Source organism: Cutaneotrichosporon oleaginosum, assembly GCF_008065305.1.
Source record: "Cutaneotrichosporon oleaginosum strain ATCC 20508 chromosome Unknown ATCC20508_contig01, whole genome shotgun sequence".
NCBI classification, from domain to species: Eukaryota; Fungi; Basidiomycota; class Tremellomycetes; order Trichosporonales; family Trichosporonaceae; genus Cutaneotrichosporon; species Cutaneotrichosporon oleaginosum.
The window spans coordinates 1,512,602-1,534,719 of NW_027072170.1; the positions used below are offsets into that span (position 1 = coordinate 1,512,602).

Here is a 22,118-nt window from a genome sequence, read left to right on the forward strand (position 1 = left end):
AGAACGGAGCGTAGAGTGCGAAGCGGTCGTGGGTGGGCTGAAATTAAGGCCAGGCCAGCAATGCCCCTCCAATGGCCAACGCAGATGCCACATTCCGGCGCCAGCCAGTGACATCGGGCCGACATCACGTGTTCGAGTGGAGGGAGCCTCATCTGCAGCAACTGAACACAGGAAGTTGAATTCTGCATGCATGATAACTCAAATGCCTGAGGCGATATGTATTGATGGGCTTGCAGCAGCTAGGCCGTGAGTTTCGCAGCAGGCGCAGTGGTGGCGGATACGAGCAGTTACATGAACAGCAGTGAGTCAAGAGGAGTCGGTCGGCGGAGTTCATCTGAAGTCCTTCATCAAATTACCTAATCGATGCTCATGAAACACGGAAGAATGCACAAACGCTAATCTGATCGTCGGACTTGTAGATCGCACCCCATGTCGCATGACCATACTGATCTTGTCATGCATCACTGACATCGGAGGTTGCCATCTGTGGGCGCCAGTCGAAGCCCACCGATGTTTTGCCTAGCAAATCACATCTGCGCCATTTGCTTCGAGATCTTTACTGGCTCTCAGAGGGCGAGGTGACCACGAGGTCGCAAAGTAATGAAGGCTAGCCACTTGATGACCTGCGGGAAGTTGGGAAGCTTTGGGCCGAGCACCCAACCGACAACGTGCCAGCAAACTCAACTTCTTGTGGAGCTCACTTGGCGCAGCTATTTGCGTCACCAAATTCAGTGCGTGCGGCCGCTTGAAGCGAGCAGATCGAGCAGAGAAAGCCAGACTAACGGCATGAACTGCCTCCAAGGCATGAACAGGCCCCGGCCATGGCCGGCCAGTTGAGTATGGGAATTGATGGCATGTCGGTCGAAACATGTTGATCAGTAACCAATCACCATGCCATCGCTCGCTATCGGCCGTCTGATGGCTATAAACAGCACCATATCCTCACCATACCTTCGAGAGCCGATCAGCCATCTTGCTGAGATCGCTCTATTCGCCCGAGCTGTACAAAGAAGAGCGCGTGAGCCCTCCATGCCATGCATGCATTGTCGTACCTCATCGCCGGCCGCGGTCTAGGTCTCGATAGGTTCTCTACCTCTTCTGTCCTCTGCGCACCACTATCCTCTTATTAACGGCCGGGGATCAAGTTCGGATGTCGCCTGGCTGCGACCTGCGAAAAGCCCCCGTGGCCACGCCTGCCGTTGACGGCTGATGGCTATGAGGCTATTCTGAGAACACTTTATGAATGCTCCTCTGCTTGTACGACGTGCATGACGTACAGAGCGCGGTGCAGAGCTCTCATTCATTCGACGAGTCTGTGCAGAACGACATTGGAGCGTGAATGAAGGCATGGGGCATGGGGATCGGTCCAGGGGGACAAGAGAACGCGAAACGAGTCGGGCCCGAAGTTATCAGATACCCATTGAAAAGCACACAGACCATCCAACCCATCCCTCCACCATCATATTCGGGTTGCCTCTCCGACCAACCACCTCGCCACCTCCTTCACGACAGCAGCCACAACGACGGCAGAGCTTGCTGGCTGCACTTCCCCTGTACTAAAAAAAGTCTCAGAAGGCTTGGCCTCCCTGTTATCTGGCCACTGCCCCCGCTCCCATCCTCGCGGCTTTTAAGTTTCAGAACCTCCCCACCCTCGACCGCCCGTTTTCCCACTTCTTGTCTTCTCTCATCTCACTCTTCTTCCACACAACTTCCACTTCTCCCGGCCCCCTTCCAACAGGCTTGGTCTCGCTTTGCTGCATACGCGCGACCAGAACTCGTGTACAAAACAGCCGCGAGTGACTCGCCGCCGTCCGCTTTCGTCCGCATCCGGTCACCCGCCGTCCTCCCGCAACAGCCTCACCTCCACATTCCCATCTTTCCGATGGTTTCCGCCCTCCTCGCAGCTCTGCCGCTCCTGTCGGTGGCCCAGGCCGCCGTCATCGAGCACTGGTGGAATATCTCGTACACTACTGCCAACCCCGATGGACGCTTTGAGCGCCGTGTAATCGGTGTCAACGGCACCTGGCCGTAAGTCACAAAGCGCATACGAAATTCGCCGAGTGATATGTCTGACCGCCTAGGCCACCCGTTCTCGAGGCTACGCAGGGTGACACTCATCTTATCCACGCCTACAATGGCATGGGCGACGACAAGATTCCCACTTCTCTCCACGCTCACGGCATGATGTTCAACGGCACAAATTACTGGGACGGCGCTACCGGAGTCACTCAGTGCGGTATTCCCAACGGCGAGACTCTCGACTACTACATCGACACTTCGCTCAATCACGGCACTTACTGGGTCCACGGTCACTTTGATGGCCAGTACGTTGACGGCCTCCGCACTTGTGAGTACTGTTTGGCATGCGCACGCAGGTTTTCCTGACCGGCAGTGTCGATCATTCACCCGAAGGAGAACCGTACAGACAACCTCACATGGGACGACGAGTACACCATCATCGTCTCCGACTGGTACCACAAGCAGCATCACGACATGAAGGTTAACGAGTTCCTGACCTGGACCAACCCCACCGGCGCGGAGCCTATTCCCAAGTCTGCCGTAATCTACGTTGTGCACAACGGCCAGTACGTCGGCAACATTGCCAACGGCGAGGGTGTCAGTGCCGACTTCAAAAACAACGCCAAGATCAACTTCCAGCCAGGCAAGAAGTACCGCCTCCGCTTTGTGAACATGGCGGCGCTTTCCATGTTCCACATCGGCATCGGCGGTCACAAGTGGTCGGTCATCGAGACGGATGGTGTTGAGACCGAGCCGTACCAGCTCGACCTCATCACCGTCTCGGTTGCGCAACGTTTCTCGATGTACGTCGAGGCCAACAACCAGACCGCCGAGAACTTCGCCTTGAACATCATGCAGTCGCCCGACATGTACGATGCCGAGCCGGAGGACCTCCCCAACGACCCCATCAACCTCAACGTCAACAACACTGTGCAGATTGTCTACAACGAGAGCGCCGCCGCCGCTGAGATCATGACTTACGACACGTTTGACCCTCCCATCGACGACACTTGGTTCAAGCCGCTGGTCAAGGAGGTCATGGCTCCTGCCGACGTTGAGTACACCGTCCACGCCAACTTCGACACGTACGACGACGGCACTAACCGCGCCTCTTTCACTCTCGAGGGTGGCTTCCAGAACACGACGTACATCTCTCCTACTGTGCCTTCCATTTTCTCTGCCATGACCATGGGCGAGGACGCCAATAAACCCGCCATCTACGGCGCCCAGACTGCCGCCGTCACCCTCCAGCACATGCAGAACATCCAGCTTAATGTCCACAACTGGGACGCTGGTTTCCACCCCTTCCATCTCCACGGGCACGTCTTCCAGGTCGTCTACAAGTCTTTCGATGTCACCTCGAACGACACTGAGACCAACCCTGCCTTTGTTCAGTCGCAGGACAACCCGGCCCGCCGTGACACCATCACCATCCCTCCAGGTGGCATGGTCTCGCTCCGCTTCCGCGCCGATAACCCGGGTGCCTGGTTCTTCCACTGCCACATTGACTGGCACTTGACTTCAGGCCTTGCCATGGTCTTTGTCGAGGCGCCCGATGTTATGCAGCAGACCCTCCAGATTCCTCAGCAGATGAAGGACCACTGCGCCAAGCTCGGCGTTCCAACGGAGGGCAATGTCGTCGGCAAGTTCTCCACCACCGACTTCAAGGGTCAGCCATGGGGTCCCTTCCCGCTTGTCATGGGCTGGACGCCCAAGGCCATCGGCGCAATGGCCGGCTGTATCATCACATTCCTTGTCGGGTTTGCCACCATTGTCTGGTACGGCACCGGCGAGCTCAACGAGGAGGACCTCGAAGAGGAAGTCCGCCGTCACATCGAGGCCAAGGCCAACAAGAAGCCTCTATGGAAGAAGGTTGCCCGCCGTTCGTAACTCTCATACCCATAATATCATTATTAGCTAGCATGTACGCTTCGATCTGGAGAAGTCTGCGTCGGAGAGCGTTGTCATTTCGGTGCCCATGAGAGATGAGATCGGTTCTTTGAGTCGAGAAATTCTGATATTCTCCCAGCGTCTGAACTTGGAAGCTGAAAGTGGTAGGCAGAGTGTCTGTGCTGCTGTAGAATTGGCATGCACACTCCCTATGCCAGTGTATGCAGCTCGGCGCCGCATCGGAGATCCCGGTCAAATGTCTCACTGCCGGATATCCTGAAGTTGTGAGCGTGTGCGGAGTGGAGTGATACTATCGCTCTCCTCCGCAGGACATCGTCGTCCCGGCCAAGGTGCTCGTACGAGATGAATTCGTACGAGCGCCCCCCTCCCTTTGGGGATCCCCAGGTGCCCTCTCAGTACAGGTCCTCTCCTCCCACCTCTCAGGCCGGTGATTCCCCAAGCCACACCACATGGACGAGTCAGCCTCGCCCCGAGTCATTGTCGCCTCCCGGCTCGCACTCAACGGCTTTGTCCGTCCGTATCAGCTCCGGAACCGGCTATCGTCCACAAGTTGCCACCCTCTACAACCTCCACCTCCACCCCACCACGTGGCTCAGGGGTGACATTATTTTGCCAGACCGGTGTCCAACCCAGTAAAGCCGGAATCTCATCCATTCCTCTTGTGATTCTATCCATTCCACCATGCTCATGCTCCGACGCGCGCCCGTCGCGGGCGCCCTTCTCAAAGCGCCTTCTGTGAGGGGACACGCTTCGGCAATTGCCCGCCGCTCTCTGTCCACACCCCGATGCTTCTCCACCTCCCCCCTTCAACATCTCGCCGCCTCCACCTCTGTGCTCGGCGCACAGAGAATGCGCAAGTCCAACGCGGTGCCGGAGGTGGAGCTCGACCCCTCCTTCGACGTCTTACTCGGTGACATGCAGATGCGGTCCCGCGGTCGCTCACACTCATCAAGAGACGTTGAGGAGGAACTCGAACTCGTTTCCAACGGCTTCGGCGTTCGCCGCCAGGTTCAGACCGAAGGAGAAGAGCCGGAGTGGGCAGACCGCCGTGAGGAGCGGCGCTCCCCTGCCGCGCTTATGGGCACGAAGAAGATCGGCATGGTCGTTCTCCCAGAGGCGCTCACACAAGGGATCCAAGATGCCATCGAGGGTGAGCTGACTGAAGCGCATCGAGCTGACTTTAGCCACCGAGGACAAGAAGCACGTCCGTTACGCGTACCTCGAGCTCATTGAGCCTGTCAAGGAGAAGGCACCCGGCGGGTCTCGCAATCTACCCCAGCACGCCATTGCTCGCGCGTCGGCGTTTCTTCCCGCCCAGTATGGCGCCTCCTACAACGTCCTCGCGGAGCTTGAGAAGCGCGTCGGCGGCATCAAGGGCCCTCTGCTAGAGGTTTCCGGCGGGCTCGGCCCTGGCCTTTGGTACGTCTCTCCTCGCTACGCCGCTGATCACCAGGGCATCATCAGAAGTCTTCGGCGAAGAGGCGCTGAAGGACGCCACGCTTGTTCATCGCACGCGATTTGGTCTTGATCTGGCACAGGAGCTCGCACAGAACCTCACCGGGGAGATCAGCTTCAAGCGCGACGTTACCTCCGTTTCTGGTCCGCCCCCACAAGTTGCGATGGCCACATTCGCGCTCTCGGTCCTCCCTACCGCCCGCGGACGCCGTGATTTGCTGCAACACCTCATGAACACCGGCGCTGAGCACATCGTGCTCGTTGATTTGGCTGGCGAGGCTGGGTGGACCGCGATGAAGCAGGCTCGCCAGTGGCTATTGGCACAGTCGACCGAGGAGGACCCTCTTCACATCACCGCGCCGTGTCCGCACGACGGCGCGTGCCCGCGCTTGCACATGATCGAGCCGTGCGCGTTCAGCCAGCGCATCCAGCGTCCTCGCTTTACCCGGAAAACGAAGCACGCAAAGCGTGGCGAAGAGGACGTGAGCTACTCTTACCTCATTGTGTCGCGGGGCAAGCGGCCTGAGGCACCGAGCGGCCTTGCAGAGGGTATTGGCCGCTTCGGCGCCGTGGGCCGTGAGGCTGCCGCCCGTGCCCTGGCCAAGGCTACCGGCCGGACGGAGATCCGACAAGTTGAAGGCAGCGAGAGCGGCGAGATGGAGGTTGTCGAGATTGCGCACGATGTTGCCCTCCCGCCTGTAGAGGACCCGGCGGAGACGGAGAATGCCCTCAAGGCGGAGGCGTACTCGTGGCCGCGTCTCGTCGCGCCGCCTCTTAAGCGTTCGGGCTTCGTGGTGATGGACGCGTGTATGCCCGAGGAGAAGCTCGTGCGCTTCACGGTTGCGAAGAGCTTGGGCAAGCAGAGCTACTACGACGCTCGTAAGAGCGGGTGGGGCGACCTGTGGCCACATACCTTCAAGGGGGCTGTCGAGCGCAAGCGCGGAATCCGACGGCTGACACAGCCCGGTGTGGAAGATCTCGCGATCCCCACAGAAGAAGAGGAGAAGGCATGGCTCGAGGCGCAGGCGGAGGGAGAGGTTAACGAGTTCCCGGTCGACCCGGACATGGATCGCATCATTAAGGAGCTGGCCAAGGACGCACTGGTTGAGATCGAGGAGCACGACGCTCCGGCGACAGTCTATACCGCCACTTCCGACTACGTCCCCGAGGAGCAAATCTTCGAGCTACCAAAGAAGCGGAAGGAACCCAAGACGGAGGCGGCGAAGAAGCGCGCCGCGCAGAAGGAGAAGCGCGAAGCGGCCCGCGAGCGCAAGTCCAAACTTCGTGACGCGCGCACCGACAAAGTGGAGCTGGCTGAGGCCGACCGCTTCTTCTACCGTGATGCGGACACTGCGACGATCCGCGCGTTCGAGGCCGACCATCCGGAGAACGAGCCGGTGCGCCCACTCGACGAGATGGACCCCGAGCTTCGCAACATGGGCGCTGCCCTTGGACGACCCAAGCGCCGTGGGCAGGGCTTCCCGTTCAACACTTACGGCCGGGAGCTGCACACCTCCGCTCGCGGACTGCACACGAGTGCGCGCGCACTGTCTGTCGCACCAGGTGCGACAGGGTCTGCGCAGAAGTCGTCGCGGCCCAAGGTCACGGTGTCGTCGTTGCAGGCCCAGCACGAGGCCGGTGACCCGATTACGATGCTTACCGCGTACGACTTTCCCACTGCACTGCTGAGCAGTCGGGCTGGCGTCGATATTGTGCTCGTCGGCGACTCGATGGCCCAGGTCTGTCTTGGGTACGACAGCACCGTGCCCCTTACCCTCGACGATGTGGTGTACCACACGCGTGCCGTCGCGCGAGGCGCCGGCAGCTCCTTCCTCTTGGCGGACATGCCGTTCGGATACGTGGCAGGCTCTCTGGAAGCTGGCGTGAACGCCGCGGTGCGGATGGTCAAGGACGGCGGCGCGGACGGAATCAAGATCGAGGGCGGGCGCGAGATCATCCCTCTCGTGCAGCGCCTCGCGGCGTTTGGTGTGCCAGTGATGCCTCACATCGGTCTGCAGCCTCAGCGCGCGGGCGTGACGGGCTACAGGGCACAGGGGCGGACCGCCGCCGCCGCCCTCGACATGGTCAAGCTGGCGCGCGAGATGTCGGAAGCCGGCGCCTTCGCGCTGCTCGTCGAGGCCGTGCCGCACCACGTCGGGACGGCGCTCGCGTCCGCCGTGAACATCCCGACCATCGGCATCGGGGCGGGGCCGGGGACGAGCGGGCAGGTGCTCGTCATCACGGACGTGCTCGGCAGCCTGGATGTGGGGCCGGAGGCGGGGGGCGAGGACGTGCCGCCCAAGATGGCCAAGTTCGTCCGCCAGTTCGGGGAGATTGGGCGCGCATCGCGCGCGGCCGTCGACGAGTATGTCAGGGAGGTCAAGGCGCGCGGGTACCCGGCCGTGCCGAAGGAGACTTATGGCATGCCCAAGGAGGAGCTCGAGGAGTTCAGGCGGCTCATGAGCGAGGAGTAGACGTGTACATCTAGACATTTGCATCATCACCCTTCATGCATTCCATCGCATTGGCGTTAGGTGTGGGAAGAGGCGTGGAGCTCAGATTGGGGGAAGCAGCGTCGCCCCGCTCTCCGGGCGATATTATGTGATCTGTGAGGTGCACCGTGTGGGAAGTGCGAGCTTTGGCGCTATGGAAGCACTTGAGGCCATGACACGATGGTGCCACTTGTGGGCTGTATGATCGATTTCCACAAGTGCCCCTAGTAATCCTTAGAATGCGAGACTGCCGTATTCGATCCACAAGACAGAGACACACGCACAGCTCTCACAACATCTGTTTCACTGCATGTGCCACTCTCTCTCAAATAGCATTCTCATCCATTCGTAGGGTCCTTTTCGAAAAGCTTGCTCAATGATAGTTATGCCTCGCAACTAGCACGCCAGCATGCGAAGATTTGGAACATGCAGAACAAGCCTCACAGAAGCTATTCACACTTCTTGACGTCACGACACGCGACACCTGGTACCTGAAGGTTTAGGCTGGTGCGAGCATTGTATGGATGACTCAGCCTGGGCCTTGTGCACAGCCGAGAAATTGATTCCGACAGATCGGTGCCGAGAGGACGCTGACGAGTCGTCGCGGCCACCTCACCTCGGCCATGATCGGCCACTTGTGGCTAGCGCGGGCAAGATCCAACGTCATGGTCTCGACTTGAGATTGATTTTCCATGCATCAAGCTCAAGTGGCTTGGGAGCCAGAGGACGTGGAAGGTTGACTCAACTGCCCACCCACCACGAGTGGGGTGTGGTAGCGTGGTCTCTCTGAGCCGATGCTAATGATGGGAGTGATACATCAGTGGCGCAGACGCAGGGCTCGTCGTCGGCGAGATGGCTGCGAGTTGGAGTAAGAGTAGGGAGTAAGGAGGAGATGAAGGTCATAATCTTGGAGCAAATGGAGGTAATTTGAGGGGATTGAGGGGGAGAGAGGGGAGGGATGGTGGGAGTTTGTAATTGGAAAGTTCTGGCGTAGTATAGCGTAGCACCGTAGCAAGAGCAAATCGATTAGACCAGCCCTGGCCTAGATTTGCACAGTCACGTCCGATCCTCTCGGTCCCCCCTCTTCGCGCCCCCGATCTACTGTACTTGCCACCTCGGCCCCTCGGCCTCGATCCCTGCGCACCGCCGCCGGCCATCGTCACCCACCCAAGCCACACAAATCATCCCAGCTCCCAGGCCTCCTGCCCTCCACGCCGTCACGCCACCCAGCACGCCCAACTCACCCTCGCTCCCCTCGCAGCACCTCCCTCCCTCCCCGATGGCCATTCACCCTTAACTCTACTCCTTATCCCTCCTCGCACCCCCACAGCATTTCATCTTCACACATTCACTCTTCTTCTTCATCTTCTTCATCTCCAACTCACGCTTTTGCAGCAGGCTGCCAACACATCCTCTCTTCACACTGAGCTACACCAACACGACTACCAACGCCATATCATCCTTCTCCTCTTCTTCCTCCTCCCCTCCGCCACCTGCACGAGTACCACTGCCTTCCCGCACCAGCAACTCTCCCGGAACGTGCCGCGGCATCTTTAGCAACAAGTAAGTCAACCGTGAGCGACGTCGTCGCACCCTCTCGCCTGCACCTGTTCCACTGCCTTGTGCTGCACTTCACTCAACCGTTCTTTCCTCGACGAAACTTTGAGGACCTGTGCGAACCACGCCACAGGTTACACGCGTGGTGACCAAGCAGTTCCTTGGCCAGAGTGGTGGCGAAGTGTGCGAGGAGGTGGAGGCGCTGGAACCTTCCTCAAAAGCACCCAAAGCATCATGCCACTCAGTTCCGGTTCAGCTCATCCTTTCTCAACATCTTCGACATCGACCACGCACTTTAAAGCACTGCTTACACTCAGCCTTGAACAGCCGTCATCCACCGTCGGACACCTCGCGCCTTTCGAGCCCAGTCCGACCTTTGCAGTGAACTCAGTCTCACCTCATACAACCTTCCCCATGGCTTCGGCCGATTATGCCCTTGAGTACGACCCGGTCCCCGACCTAGTCGGGAACCCCAGCGCCAGCTCCATGCTTGACTTCCTAGTCTTTGGCGACGAGGAGAGTGCCGCTGAGAGCGTGAGTATCGATCGCGTCTAATTGTTCTGACAGTCAGTCGCCCAAGACCGAGTCGGACAACCACACGCCTTCCCCCCCAAGCTTCGCAGTCAACACTCCTCCGTCCTACAACCCGTCCGAGTTTACCTTCGACTTCTTCGACGAGAAGAAGGCAGTGGGTGGCCCTGCTTTTATGGAGGACATTCAAGTCAAGCAGGAGCCCGGCACCGAGGCCGCCATTGCGCAAGCACCCGTTCAGCCACCGCCACCGCAAATGCTACCGCTTCCGCAGCAGGAGCAGACCACACTTCCTGCTATTCCTGCCCAGCAGCAGGAGGCGCTGCATCAGCTGTTGGCCTCTTTTATGAACTACCAGTCGCAGTGGGGCCTCTCCGTCCCAACTGACGGAACCCTTAACCCGTCACTTCTCGCCTCCACCCCGGCGCCGTCTACCCCAACGACCGCGTCCTTTACACCCTCTAGCGTGGCAGCTGCAACAGCGGCTTCTACCATTCCCACTCCTGCCCCTCCACTCGTCCACGTTGCGCCCCCGCCGTCGCAGGAAGCTGATGAGCCTCTTGTCGCAATTGCGCCAGGCGAGACGGCCTCCCCAGCGCCTAGCCGATCTGAACGCGCCACCTCGGCGTTCTCGATAGGCGACGACATCGACAGCCGCATTGATCAATTAGTGCCGCTCAATTCCATTTTCAGCGCCGGCCGAGGCAAGGGTGGCAAGAAAGGTGGCGGCATGTCCTCGGTCGTCCGCAATGATGGCGAGGAAATTGACGACGACGAGAGCTGGCGCCCCTCGCCCGAGGAGTACAAGAAGCTCAGCTCTAAGGAAAAGCGCCAGCTTAGGAATAAGCTCAGTGCGCGCGCGTTCCGTACTCGCCGCAAGGACTACATTGGCACGCTCGAGTCGCACATCAAGGACCGGGACTCTGTCATCGACGCCATCCGTGCCGAGCTGAGCACCACGCGGTCTGAGAACCAGGATCTGCGACGCGAGCTCGCCGCTCTCCGCGCCAGCACCATGTCTATTCTCCACCCTCAATCGGCCGTGGAGCCCATCACTCCCGCCACCTCCGACGACACCCCCGCGCCTGTCGCGGCAATCGTGCCTGCGCCTGCGCCTCAACCAACTGTCATTCGCCGCACTACAGCAACGCCGACGGTTAACACCCGCAAAGATGTGGCGCCGTTCGCCACAGGCAACGCTTTCTGGGGTGGCAACGACAACATGTTTGGCAACGGTAACAACACCGTTTGCCACACAACGCTCACACCTGAGATCACCCTGCCGCTGCAGCCCAACCTCAACCCTGCTCTCAACGGCGCCACCGAGCGCGGCGACAAGCACACGTCGTTCCACGCCGGCGACCGCGACATTGAGTCGTCGTCATTTGCCGAGTGGTCACTGGAGACGCCCTTCTCCTTGCGCTCCATGGAGAACTACCGCATGCAGCTCTGGAGCCGCCTGTCGCGCGAGGCGGCGGCGGACAAGGTTGGCATGCCCTCCAGCATGCGCCCCAAATTCTTCACGGAGAACAAGGTCGAAGCCAACCAGCAATCGGCCCTTTCGGCGCTCGCAACGGTGGCGACCGAGCACGTTGCCGCCAAGCTCTCGTCGTCGTTCTGGTCTGCCCTGTCCAGCTCGCCGAACAAGCTCGATGCCGACAAGCTTGCCGCAGTCGTAACAGGCAAGTCGCGCCTTGCAGTGGTCCCGAACAGACAGAGCAAGTCGCCCGAGGATGCCCTCGCCCACGCTATGGCCGGCCTCAAGGTCCAGACGGGAAATACCTCGCCCGCCGAATCTTTGCGCACGCGAGAGCATCCTCTCAACGCCGTGGCTGGCCTGATTTTCAAGCCTGCCATGTCAGCCCGCGCATAGATCCACAACCCCTAGACCTTGCATAGACCACCCGACACCTCATGGCGATCATAAACCTGCCCTCCCTCAACACTGTAATCACCACCTCATCTCATAGTTTTCTGTTGTTTAATAGAACCTGGCATCCTTAGCTCACCTCTCAGTCTGGAATATCGGAAGCGATGCATCAGATGTTGATAATGGCCCATTGTCGCTCTCATAGTTCCTGGAAAGGGTCGCCATTGTCATGTCGTCCAGGTAGTCCCCACATTGTGACACTAGTTGAGAAGCCGACGGCGCTCAGTTCAAGCGAGCTGTCAGCGATGCTTTGGCGTTCGCCGGAATCGTCGGAGGAGCCGGAGGAGCTGATAGTGTCTCACCCGAGCTCCCGCAGATTGCACCCTCACGCGTCTGACGAGCCGACGGGTGCACGCGAGCCCATACGATTACTGACGATTACTGAATTGTTGGCGCTGATGGCGTCTGACTTGGAGAATAGGTGTCGAGCCCGCGATGCATGCCAAAGGAAGCCGAGGGGAACTGAGTGGCGTATGGCGCGCAGTTGTGCCTTTGCCCCCCCCCTTGACCTTGGGTCGTGACGACCCTCATGAGACGCGCATGTTTTTGCTTTGCCCTCATCCCTCCCCTCCCCTCCCCTCCCCTCCCCTTCACATGCTCACACCATGAACACCGCAACCCCCCCATCCGACAACACTAGAATTGACAGACACTAAATCTCTAACAATTCCAGGTTGCAATGATACTCTGAGCATTCCAGCGCTGCACACGACAGGCTCAGCTGCTCAGCTGGATCAATTCAAAGGTGAGCGTACAGTACAGGGGCAGCACCAAACGCGGCAAAGGATTTCCCTTGGTGCGCCTGTGGGATGGCCATCTCGTCCATTCGTCCGTGACTTGGATCTGGCGGCATGGCGGCCACTTGCCACGGGCAACGGATCCGCAGTGTCATCCATTCCTCCTTTCACGCGACCGCGGCCCCTGGGCAAGACTGTTTGGACTCCAGCTGTCGGCTGGTCGGCATGATCGGGAGGGAGGCCTTCCGCGCCTGCCACTCTGTCACTGAATCACCTGCCCCTCGGCATGGTACCTGTCACTGTTTCTCTTTAAACAGCCGTGGCGAAGAGTAGAGTGTTTACGTTGTTGGGGAACCCGCCCTTGAAAGAAGGAGGAGAAGGAGAAGCGTCGAGGTGGAGAGAGAATTGTCTCAGTTGTAAGCTTCAAGGAGGTCAGGAGGGTATTCGAATTGCTCAGGGCAAACACGAGAAGGGGGCGCTGGGCCATGGGCCAGTCGGTGTTGCCCGGTGTTGTGATGACGGCCTCCCCTTCCTTCCTTCCTTGCATCCTTCTGGCGTGCCGAGCGTCCTCAACTCACTACTGCCTCGACGTTCCTCAACTCCCTCCTCCTCCTCCTTCTCATTCTCATCCTCCTCACATCTCTTCTTGATCATCTCTCCTCTACCCACTCTATCACGCTCTCTCTTATCTCGACATTGCACGTCCACACCCCTCCGCCACCACAGGCTCCTTATCGGGTACTTTGCACCCCTTGTCCCGCATCCCTCGACTCTGTCCCTCACCTCCCCGCAACGACCTTGCTCGCTGCCGAACTAATCGAGCCGGCTCGAGCACCCACCTCCTGTACCTCCAACCTCTTCGGCTCCCGATCCCAGCCTCCCTCTCAAGTCCTCCTCACTGGCGCGCGCCGACAAAACTTGCTTCAGACGCTTGTCACCCACAACTTCAGCAGACGCCGGACTCGTCGACCGGTCCGCTTATCACTTGTCACTCTTCACCATCTTTGCGTCTTCATTCTTGTCTGCCCTCGTCACAACTCCTTACCCCGCATCGACTTGTCGCTTCTCTTTCGCAACGCTCCCGCACTCACGCTCTTGCCTTTTTTGTTCTCTTCGTCTAGGCCTCCATCGGACCTCCTACTATCCTCCCCCATCGACCTCCTCTTCCTATCATCTCTCCGCTTCCTCCCTCCCCTCAACTCCTCCCTCAACACGATGAGCACCATGTCCTCACGACAAAGTGGGTCCTGCTATTCGTACCAGCTCACACCAGGCCCATCATCTGCCGAAAAGCGCGCATTGGCGAGCTCGACCGTCGCCGTACCCGGCATTGTTGTGCCTGGCATCGTTCTCAGTGAGTTCTTCCATCCCCCTATCCGCTTGGACCGCACTAACGGAAGCCCAAGCAGGCGACCAAGACCTGGAGGCCGAGCGCCAGCTGCCCCCACCATCACCACACCAAGTCGTTCTGCTTGCACCCGGCGTTGTTTACCCCGGGCGCAAAGGGCGCGCAGCGCGCGGGATACCGCAGGCGGCGCGACAGCTGGTCTGCGTCGCACTCGTTGTTCTCGCTTTCTGGCACTTGTGGAGCACGCTCGACATGGGTGCCATGCACGTTCCCATCACCGACGTCACACCCTGATTCCCGCTCCGCCAAGCGCACGCAACATACAACCACAACAGGACGCATGTGCTCCTCCCATTTCCACGCAGCACGCCACAGCGAGGCGCACATGATTTTTATTTCTATACGGACACTCTAGTCATTTGTACACTACACTCATGTACGCCCGGGGGCTATAGCCAGTAGATGCATAGTACAAGCCGCTCAAGTCTATCCCCTACGCCGCAGATAGCGGCCGACCAGCTCGCCTCAAGGCGAAGCACAAATCTCCTCATCACGGTCGTCACGCACGCGATTATGCGTACTGGTCGATGAGCGAGTCGCGCATCTCGTTGATGACGGCTGCAGAGGTCTGGCCCTGGAGGCGGAAAGTTGCCTCGATGACCGACACTTCGGTTGCGGTCGTGTCGAGACCCGTAAAGGCGCACCAGTCGTTGACGACCATGCCGGCACCAATCACCTCGGATCCGCGGTTCACGGTACCAGCGACAAGGGGGACCTGGAGGAGGGACGAGAGCTCATCGAGCTCGGAGCGGGAGGTCTTGGGGTGCACGAGGCCGCCCTGGGATCAGAAGATGTACTACAAGCAGATTCAGAGGTGTGTGGCCAAGCAGGACACCACACAAACAAGCCGACGCGCGAGGGCTGGGGCCTGAGGAGGCCTTGTGGACAGACCGCACTTCATCCTGGCCCTCGCCACGCCACGTCTGGTGATGCGTTCCACCTGCTCCGGAACATCGCCCCACAGATATTTACTCACCTGGTTGGACAGCGCACAGTAGCTTCCGACAAGCACGTTGCTGGCGATAGTTTGGCGGAACACCTCGACCTTGAGTGTGTCGGCGATGATCTCCTCCGTCTCCCGGTCAATGTCGGGGTGGACGAGGGCAACGTAGTCGTTGCAAGCGATCACATTCCCGAGGGCGGAGAGACGCTCCTCCACGCGCTGGATCGCCACGCTCGGCGGCAGCGAGTTGCGCAGGTGCTGCAGCTCCTGGTCAGTGGTGGTCGAGGGTACGAGGAGGCCGTGGCGGTTGCCGGCGGTCAGGCGGCCGACGATACGCGTGCCGGCAATCGTGGTGTGGATGATGGGGACAACGTCCGCAAGCTCGGCCTCGAAGACCGAGTAGAAGTTGGATGAAGACGCCAGAGCAGTGAGGCAGTAACTGGGGTCAGCTTAGTCAGAGGTCAGTGGAGGGATGTAGAGGCAGGAAGCGAAGGAGGGAGAGGAAGGCCACCGACGCACGCGTTGGTGAGCTTGGAGAAGACTCCAATGTCGGTCGAGTTCTCGAACTGGCAGCCTGATGTCAGCTCCGTCGTCAAATGTCAAGCCGTCCGAGCTCGAGCTAACGCTCGCGCTGGTAGAGGTACTCACGGACAGCCATAGTGGAAGAGGACTGTCGGGTGGTGGGGGCGGGGTAAGTGAGCTGGAAGGGAGTGGCGGAGCTGTCTGTCTCCGCGGTGGGGGATGTGTGTACAGGAGAGGTGGTGAGGTGTGATGGGTCGAGCGAGAGTTCTTAACAGCACCCAAACGACTTGACATCAACCTTGATCAGAACATTTGACCCCCATCTCGGATCCGGAACACGTGGGAAGCTATCAGAGCCTCCCATTAGTTAACCGTCATCATTCAGGCACCGCCCGACCTTCACTTTCGACGAGCTGGGTGACAGCTTGTGTTGTTGACGAACTCCCTCCCGCCATGAAGCTCCCTCAATACATCCACGCGTTGGCCGATCCGCTCCGGAACGAGGATGTTACCGCACTCCTCAGGCTTCTGGATACCCGGAATCGTACCGCGCGCGGACTCGCCGACACCGTCGCGCCCATCGACGTGAGCAGCGCCAGAGGGTGAGCTGACGACAGGAGCGCCGGCTGGCGAATCCTGGGCACACGCTGCCTGAGCCATGGGACGGGATTGCTGTACGCCACTGCGCTGCCGTCAAGGCCTTCTACGCACATGACAATGTCGCCGCGTGAGTCTCACCACAATTCCCATGTTGACACCAGCTACACCCACCAGCATCACCTCCTCACCCTCTACCTCCGGTGGCAGCAGGACCAGCCTTCGTGGTCCCTGCCCATCCTATATCTTCTCCTGCGCGATCTCCGTTCTCTCGCTGAACAGGCCGACTCCCTGACCTTTGAGACCACAGGTCGCACACCGTCCTTGGAAGAATGCACCCGCACCGTGTCCAAGGCCTTCACACTCGCGGCAACGGACCGCACGTTTGAGGGCCGTGATTCCCGTCGCCAGGGTGTATACTACCTCGCATCGCTCGCCATCAAGTGTTACTTCAAGGTCGGCAAGCCGAATCTCTGCAAGAACATCGTGCGCGCAGTTACTTCCGACCCCAAGATGCCGCCGGTGTCATCTGCGCCCCTCGGAGATCAGGTCACCTGGCACTACTACCTCGGCATGCTGGCTTTCCTTGCGGGAGAAGACAAGAAGGCCCTCGAGGAGCTTGAGTGGGCCCTCCTCCACTGCCCTATAGATGCGCGGCGCAATCTCGAGTAAGTCGTTACTCGTCACCTGCGAGGAAGCTTTCGTGTGCCTAACAACAGGCTCATTCTCACTTACCTCATTCCCTTGCACCTCTTGCGTGGCTCGCTTCCCTCAGCTACGCTCATGGCGCGGCATCCGCGCTTACGGGAGGCCTACCAACCCTTCGTGGACGCCATTCGCACCGGCAATATTCAGGCATATGACGACGCACTCGAGTGGGCTCAGCCCCGCCTCGTCGGGCTCGGTACATATCTCGCCATTGAGCGAGCCCGCGAAGGATGTGTGCGTGTGCTCTTCAAGCGCGCGTGGATGGCAAATGACAAGAACTCGCGCGTACCGGTTGGCGCATTCACCGCCGCGCTCAGGCTGCAGGGTGCGCACGTGGACGGTGACGAGGTTGAGTGCATGCTTGCGAACATGATCTATCGGGTAAGCAGAGTGAAAGATATTGCGTCTCCTAAGCTAATTCTCAGGGTTACATGAAGGGATACATCTCGCATGAGAAGCAGATGGTCGTCCTCGGCAAGACCAATCCCTTCCCCTCACTCGCCATGCTGGGCCGATGATTGTCTGTATTTGTACATCTCGCATTGCCATCCCAGCGCATGGCTGTGATCGATACATGGCACGTCGTCGACTACCGCCTCATATGCCACGTATCTCCTTTCACTACATACATCACTGCACCTGTGCCCTTCCACCGCAGCTGCAACGCGTCACTCAGAAGGAGTGGGGGTAGGCCGACTGCTGTTTGGCTTCAGCGCAAATCGACTGCACGCGTTTGTGGCGTTTGGTATTCTCGCTCGTTGCTCTCTTGAAGACATCGCGAAGGTGCTCGTCGTATTGGGCTGATTGTTGCTGGTGCGCAGCAGATAGAACTTCTAAGCTGGGATTGCTGGCATTAGCTTGTACTTGGAATATGGCATAGGACACACCCTTTGTCAACCCAGTTCTGGATAGTCGCACCAGCGCTGAGCTGGACTCGGCGGCGGGCTGTCTCTATTGCTCGTTTCGGCGCCTGGACCTTGGCTGTGAACAACCGCAGCATCGGCTAGGGTCAGCCCGGCTCCGTGTGTTGAACCATACGTCGAAGACCTGAGCGAAGAGCTGGCGTCAGCAGCTGCGTTTCACAAGCCTCACCAAAGGCACCTCATTCGACTTCCCCTGTTCTTGCGTGAGTTTGTTCACGTTAAGTGAGTCTGTCGGTGGGTTTTCGAGGCCGAAGGCGGCTGGGCGAGCCCTTGAAGTAGTGTTTTCTGGAGGAGAAAGGTCGAAACGCGCACGTTTAGGCGGCCGCTCGTCAGACTCCAGACGAGCCGGAGACCGGAGAGAAGGCTCAAGCCTGGTCTTCGGGGCCGGATTTTCTCGGGAAATTGTGCTCATCACCTTTGAGGGTTGTCCGTGCGCGGCTCTGGCGGGGGCGACAGAGGAAAACGCTTCAAACACGTCATCAACCGCCTCTTCTTGCGTGGTCGCCTGTAGAGCCACCGTGCCGCTCTGATTGCGATTGCGGTGCGTGGCGCGTGAAGTTGTGGGTGTAGGGGACTCGATATCTGTCCTGGGACGGTAGTGTGGTGAGCCGGGAGTAGGGGCTCTTGAGAAGAGGGTTGGAGTTGGTGCTCTTGACCAAAAAGCAGGCGCAGGAAGAGGGGAGAATGGGCTCCACCTACGGTTGGCCGTGGAGGGGAATGTCGATGAGAAAGGGGTTGGAGCGCAGAGAGGAGTTGAAAGGGTCAAGTTGATGCCAGCTGCTGGACTGGCACACCTGTCAGGGCTGATGCTGGACCGGTTCTCTCGGAACGACATGTTGGTCGATAGCGCGTCCTTATGAGTCACACATGACAGTTTGTCCGCCTCGCACTTGCTCGGTCTCGGCGTCAATTGTGACCCGGGATCACAGAATCTGGCAATACTCTCAGCTTGAGTTGTCTGGTCCGTGACGTCTTCAGTCAAAGCGGTAGGAGAGGCATCGGTCGAGGAAACTTGGTTCAGTGTAAGGTCCAGTGCAAGGGTACCATAGCACGGAGAGATCCTCTCAGTGGCAGCGCGGGGCTGAAGTCAGGTCCATTCTCACGACACACCCACCATCCTTTCGTCATCCTCAACTGGGAGAAAAGGAATTTTAGGGGTGGGCGATCGTCTTTCAGAAGAAGGCGTCGAGTGAACGGTCGTTGCAACGACGAGATCGTTGTCATCACCCGAGATGCCTCTTCGTTGATTCTCTCTAACCAGGGAGTCTTCTGGGCTGCTTCTCAGGGCAACCGCGGCGTATGGCGTCTCCTCAACCGTCTCGCACGACTTGTTCCTGGTGGAGTCGGAGGGTGGGATCTTGGCGGAAGCCACGGACGGTATCACCGCGTCTGGCGTATTCATCTCTGATAGAGGCGAGGACCCCTGAGAGGCGATCATAGTTGTGGGGCTCTGCTCTGCCCGGGAAGAGCGGCGGGGGGCTGCGGAAGAGCTCTTTCGTTTCGGCTTGGTCACACTGGTGGACTGTTCCGGCTTGCCCGGCTGAATTACAACTCGCGGTGTCTCATCGGATAAGGCAGCTCCGGACGGGAGAGCCGCCTCGACATCTGCACCATCCGCGATCTGTACGGTGTTGTCGAAGTTGGGTGAGGTCTCGTTGTGATCAAGAGCTGCACCGGAGTAATTGCTCTCCGCGACGTCAGATTTCTACCAGCATCAATAAATACCCAGGCCGGATACTGTCTCACCTGATTGAGGCATTTACGCACAAAGGTTTCGAATGCGGTCACATCTTGATCGTGGATAAGAAACTCCACCGGAACGCCGCAATGCTCATCCGACTTCGCGATCGTCTCAAATGTGAACCCTTTCCGTCAATGGGAGCACGGTACTGAACGACTCACGGCCATTACTGCGGCGTGCAAAGTTGGAAACACGCTTCCAACCGAAAGATAGGCTAATCTCGCCTCCGTCCGAATCAAATGGCCTGAAAATGAGGTCAGAGAGGTCAACGTAGACAACAACAAGATCGTCCTTGATGCGACGTTGGTTCCTGTCATCTTTGAGAAGATCGTCCCCGTCAACAATAAGCCCGACAAGGCGGAATCCGCGGGGTCGAATGTGAGTCTCGTCATCGGCGGCGCAGTTGACGAGAGTGCGGTAGAACTGCCCGTAAGGCCACATGTTGATGCACACTCACGTCTGGTGCTGCCTTGGGACTACTCTTCTCATGGAACATGTCAATCAAAGCCGAACGCACGTGGTCCTTCCATATCCCACGGGCGAAAACGGTTCGGAGAAACGCCTGCCGCTCGTCGCCAGCCAAGTACAGGATTGTCATTTGATTTACGAGCTGCAGCATGCTGACGGTGACATTTGCCCCTGAGGTCAGACACAACGCGCCTAGCGCTCACCGTATGATGCTGCGAGGACTTCTCCTACGGTTGATCTGACGACGTAAGCTGCGTCAACACTATGACTCACGGGCCAAAACTCTCGTCATCGATGAGCGAGCGTAGTAGGGTTTCGTCCTTGCTTGAGACTAGGCAAGAGACCAGATCTGCTGCCAGAAATCAGCGGATGTTCTGATATGCGCTCACCAATTCTGCGACATCTTGACTTGGCACCTTACCCAGTGCGAAGACTTTGAGAAGGCTGGTAAGGAGTCTGACCCATTGATGCGTGGAAAGCTCTCTTGGGAGATCTCCGGTCAGCCACATACGAGTCTAGACCCACCATCAGAGCAATCCCTGACCCTGCTGTTAGCACAAGTAGGACGAGGATGAGACACTCACAGTTCGAGCAAGCTGCCAATGGCGACGCCTAGGCGGTGAATCACAGCCTCTGCGGTCTCGCGGTGAAGGAGGGTTTCCGGAGACCCTACTACTTTCGTCTGGACGTCTTTGGCATGCTCCTCGACCAGCTCATGAAACATGGCGAGGGTGGCGAAGGAGTAGTCGATGCGCATTGAGATGGAGATACTGGGCAGTTCGCTGAGCTGACCCTCAGCAAAGGTCTTAACGTTAACTCACGTCCTTCTCCACCCATTTGCAGAATGCGCGAATGTCATCGCGGCGGCCAAGCTGTGTGTGGTGCATCAGTGATGGTCAGCTAGGGATGGGTGACAAGGAAGGCAGCAACCGCGACATACCACTGCAGCATCGAGGAGCTCACGGCCCTGTTTGAACCTATTCCTCTCGGAGGTGGCAGCGCGTCCCCTCTTCTTTGCGTACATGGAGGCGATGGCGTCGTACTCCTTCCTGACGAGTATGAGCCTTGCGGCGGAGGGCTTGGGGACGGGCGACGACCCGCCTGGCGGCATCTTGGCGAGTGCCATTAGGCCGGTGGTGAGCGTGGAATTGAAGGTGTTGCTTGAAGGGATGGGAGGGCGATAGTGATGGGATCGAAGAGACGGTGGAGATGACAGTGATGAGTTAGAATACCGAGGATGAGGAGGAGCAACGAGTGCTGAGAAAAGTGGACAACACAAGGAGAGTGAGGAGTGTGAGACGTGATGAGTGAGATGATGAGAGGCATGGAAGGATAACAGTCACCTTCCTTGGGATTGTGGGTGAGTCAACTCCACTGAAGCACTTCCCGCGGTCCACGAGCCTGAAGCCAGCCGGAAGGGCGCATTTGGCCCACGATGTGACCACTGACGATCAGCTGGTAGCTCGTCGGCATGACCTGACAACTGACAGCGATTATGAGATTAGAGATTAGAGGGACGATGTATACCATGAACGATCAGTACAGCATGTACGGCTCAAGGTGTTCTTCGTGAGCGAGATGAAAGATGAGTTGGTGCAACGCCAGGCACAGACAGTTCATGCAGCACTGCGTGGAACAGGGTACACCCACGTGGAGGTCGGCATTTGCCACTCGACAACGCGACCACACCCGTGTGCGGAACGCCTGAGGACAGCTGGATGGCCGGAGCAAGCGGCAATGAGTGGTTGATGAGAGCCGGCGTAGAGGTGACGGCCAAAAGCAAGAGAGTAGTGGTATTGAGGGAGCGGGATACGGGTTTCGCGCCACGGATCAAGACTACATGCGCTTAATGTGTGCACGGGAGAAGCTCAATCGTCGAAGCTTGGAAGAGGAGGACCTCCACCGTCAGGAAGTCGGAGGCTGGCTGAGTGTTCGCATGGGTGTCCGATGACGTTGTTGAATGCAATCGGGGGTCGTCATCCGATGAAAGGGTCGGCGACCAGTGGCAACACAGCAGAGCTTGCCCATTCCGCCTTGGCTCTGCCTGCTCGCTCGCTCGAGTGCTCAAGACCCCGACTTGCCGGCCGGATGCTCGGGACGGGCAACAAGTCACGCGTGCCATGGCCCAAAGTGGCTGCGCGCCTCGCCGCCTCATCGCCATGACCGGGCGAATCCC

At 58.7% G+C, this 22,118-nt stretch overlaps 7 protein-coding genes across 7 annotated transcripts; 5 read left to right on the plus strand and 2 right to left on the minus strand.

Annotated features, from left to right (window-relative positions):
• Positions 1-1,882: 1,882 nt before the first annotated feature.
• On the plus strand, positions 1,883-3,909 carry COLE_00623 (uncharacterized protein; the record flags this gene model as incomplete). Its single annotated transcript, XM_018422833.2, has 3 exons — positions 1,883-2,028; positions 2,082-2,347; positions 2,393-3,909. 3 exons carry the CDS (start codon positions 1,883-1,885, stop codon positions 3,907-3,909), a joined length of 1,929 nt encoding a protein of 642 aa, XP_018279799.1.
• A 702-nt stretch (positions 3,910-4,611) lies between these two features.
• COLE_00624 (uncharacterized protein) lies at positions 4,612-7,859 on the plus strand (the record flags this gene model as incomplete). The annotated part of the gene is made up of 3 exons (XM_018426584.2): positions 4,612-5,080; positions 5,115-5,349; positions 5,384-7,859. 3 exons carry the CDS (start codon positions 4,612-4,614, stop codon positions 7,857-7,859), a joined length of 3,180 nt encoding a protein of 1,059 aa, XP_018279798.1.
• A 1,989-nt stretch (positions 7,860-9,848) lies between these two features.
• Positions 9,849-11,838, plus strand: COLE_00625 (uncharacterized protein; the record flags this gene model as incomplete). Its single annotated transcript, XM_018424785.1, has 2 exons — positions 9,849-9,968; positions 10,006-11,838. 2 exons carry the CDS (start codon positions 9,849-9,851, stop codon positions 11,836-11,838), a joined length of 1,953 nt encoding a protein of 650 aa, XP_018279797.1.
• Positions 11,839-13,847: 2,009 nt separating this feature from the next.
• COLE_00626 (uncharacterized protein) lies at positions 13,848-14,274 on the plus strand (the record flags this gene model as incomplete). Its single annotated transcript, XM_018427302.2, has 3 exons — positions 13,848-13,872; positions 13,906-13,986; positions 14,033-14,274. 3 exons carry the CDS (start codon positions 13,848-13,850, stop codon positions 14,272-14,274), a joined length of 348 nt encoding a protein of 115 aa, XP_018279796.1.
• Positions 14,275-15,958: 1,684 nt separating this feature from the next.
• Positions 15,959-17,328, plus strand: COLE_00627 (uncharacterized protein; the record flags this gene model as incomplete). Its single annotated transcript, XM_018422832.2, has 5 exons — positions 15,959-16,090; positions 16,123-16,232; positions 16,267-16,770; positions 16,822-17,191; positions 17,236-17,328. The coding sequence occupies 5 exons, from the start codon at positions 15,959-15,961 to the stop codon at positions 17,326-17,328; spliced, it is 1,209 nt and encodes a 402-aa protein (XP_018279794.1).
• A 1,504-nt stretch (positions 17,329-18,832) lies between these two features.
• On the minus strand, positions 18,833-19,915 carry COLE_00628 (uncharacterized protein; the record flags this gene model as incomplete). Its single annotated transcript, XM_018427301.2, has 3 exons — positions 18,833-19,420; positions 19,480-19,598; positions 19,636-19,915. 3 exons carry the CDS (start codon positions 19,913-19,915, stop codon positions 18,833-18,835), a joined length of 987 nt encoding a protein of 328 aa, XP_018279793.1.
• A 1,250-nt stretch (positions 19,916-21,165) lies between these two features.
• Positions 21,166-21,472, minus strand: COLE_00629 (uncharacterized protein; the record flags this gene model as incomplete). The annotated part of the gene is made up of 2 exons (XM_018427300.2): positions 21,166-21,386; positions 21,424-21,472. The coding sequence occupies 2 exons, from the start codon at positions 21,470-21,472 to the stop codon at positions 21,166-21,168; spliced, it is 270 nt and encodes an 89-aa protein (XP_018279792.1).
• Between the last annotated feature and the right edge of the window lie 646 nt (positions 21,473-22,118).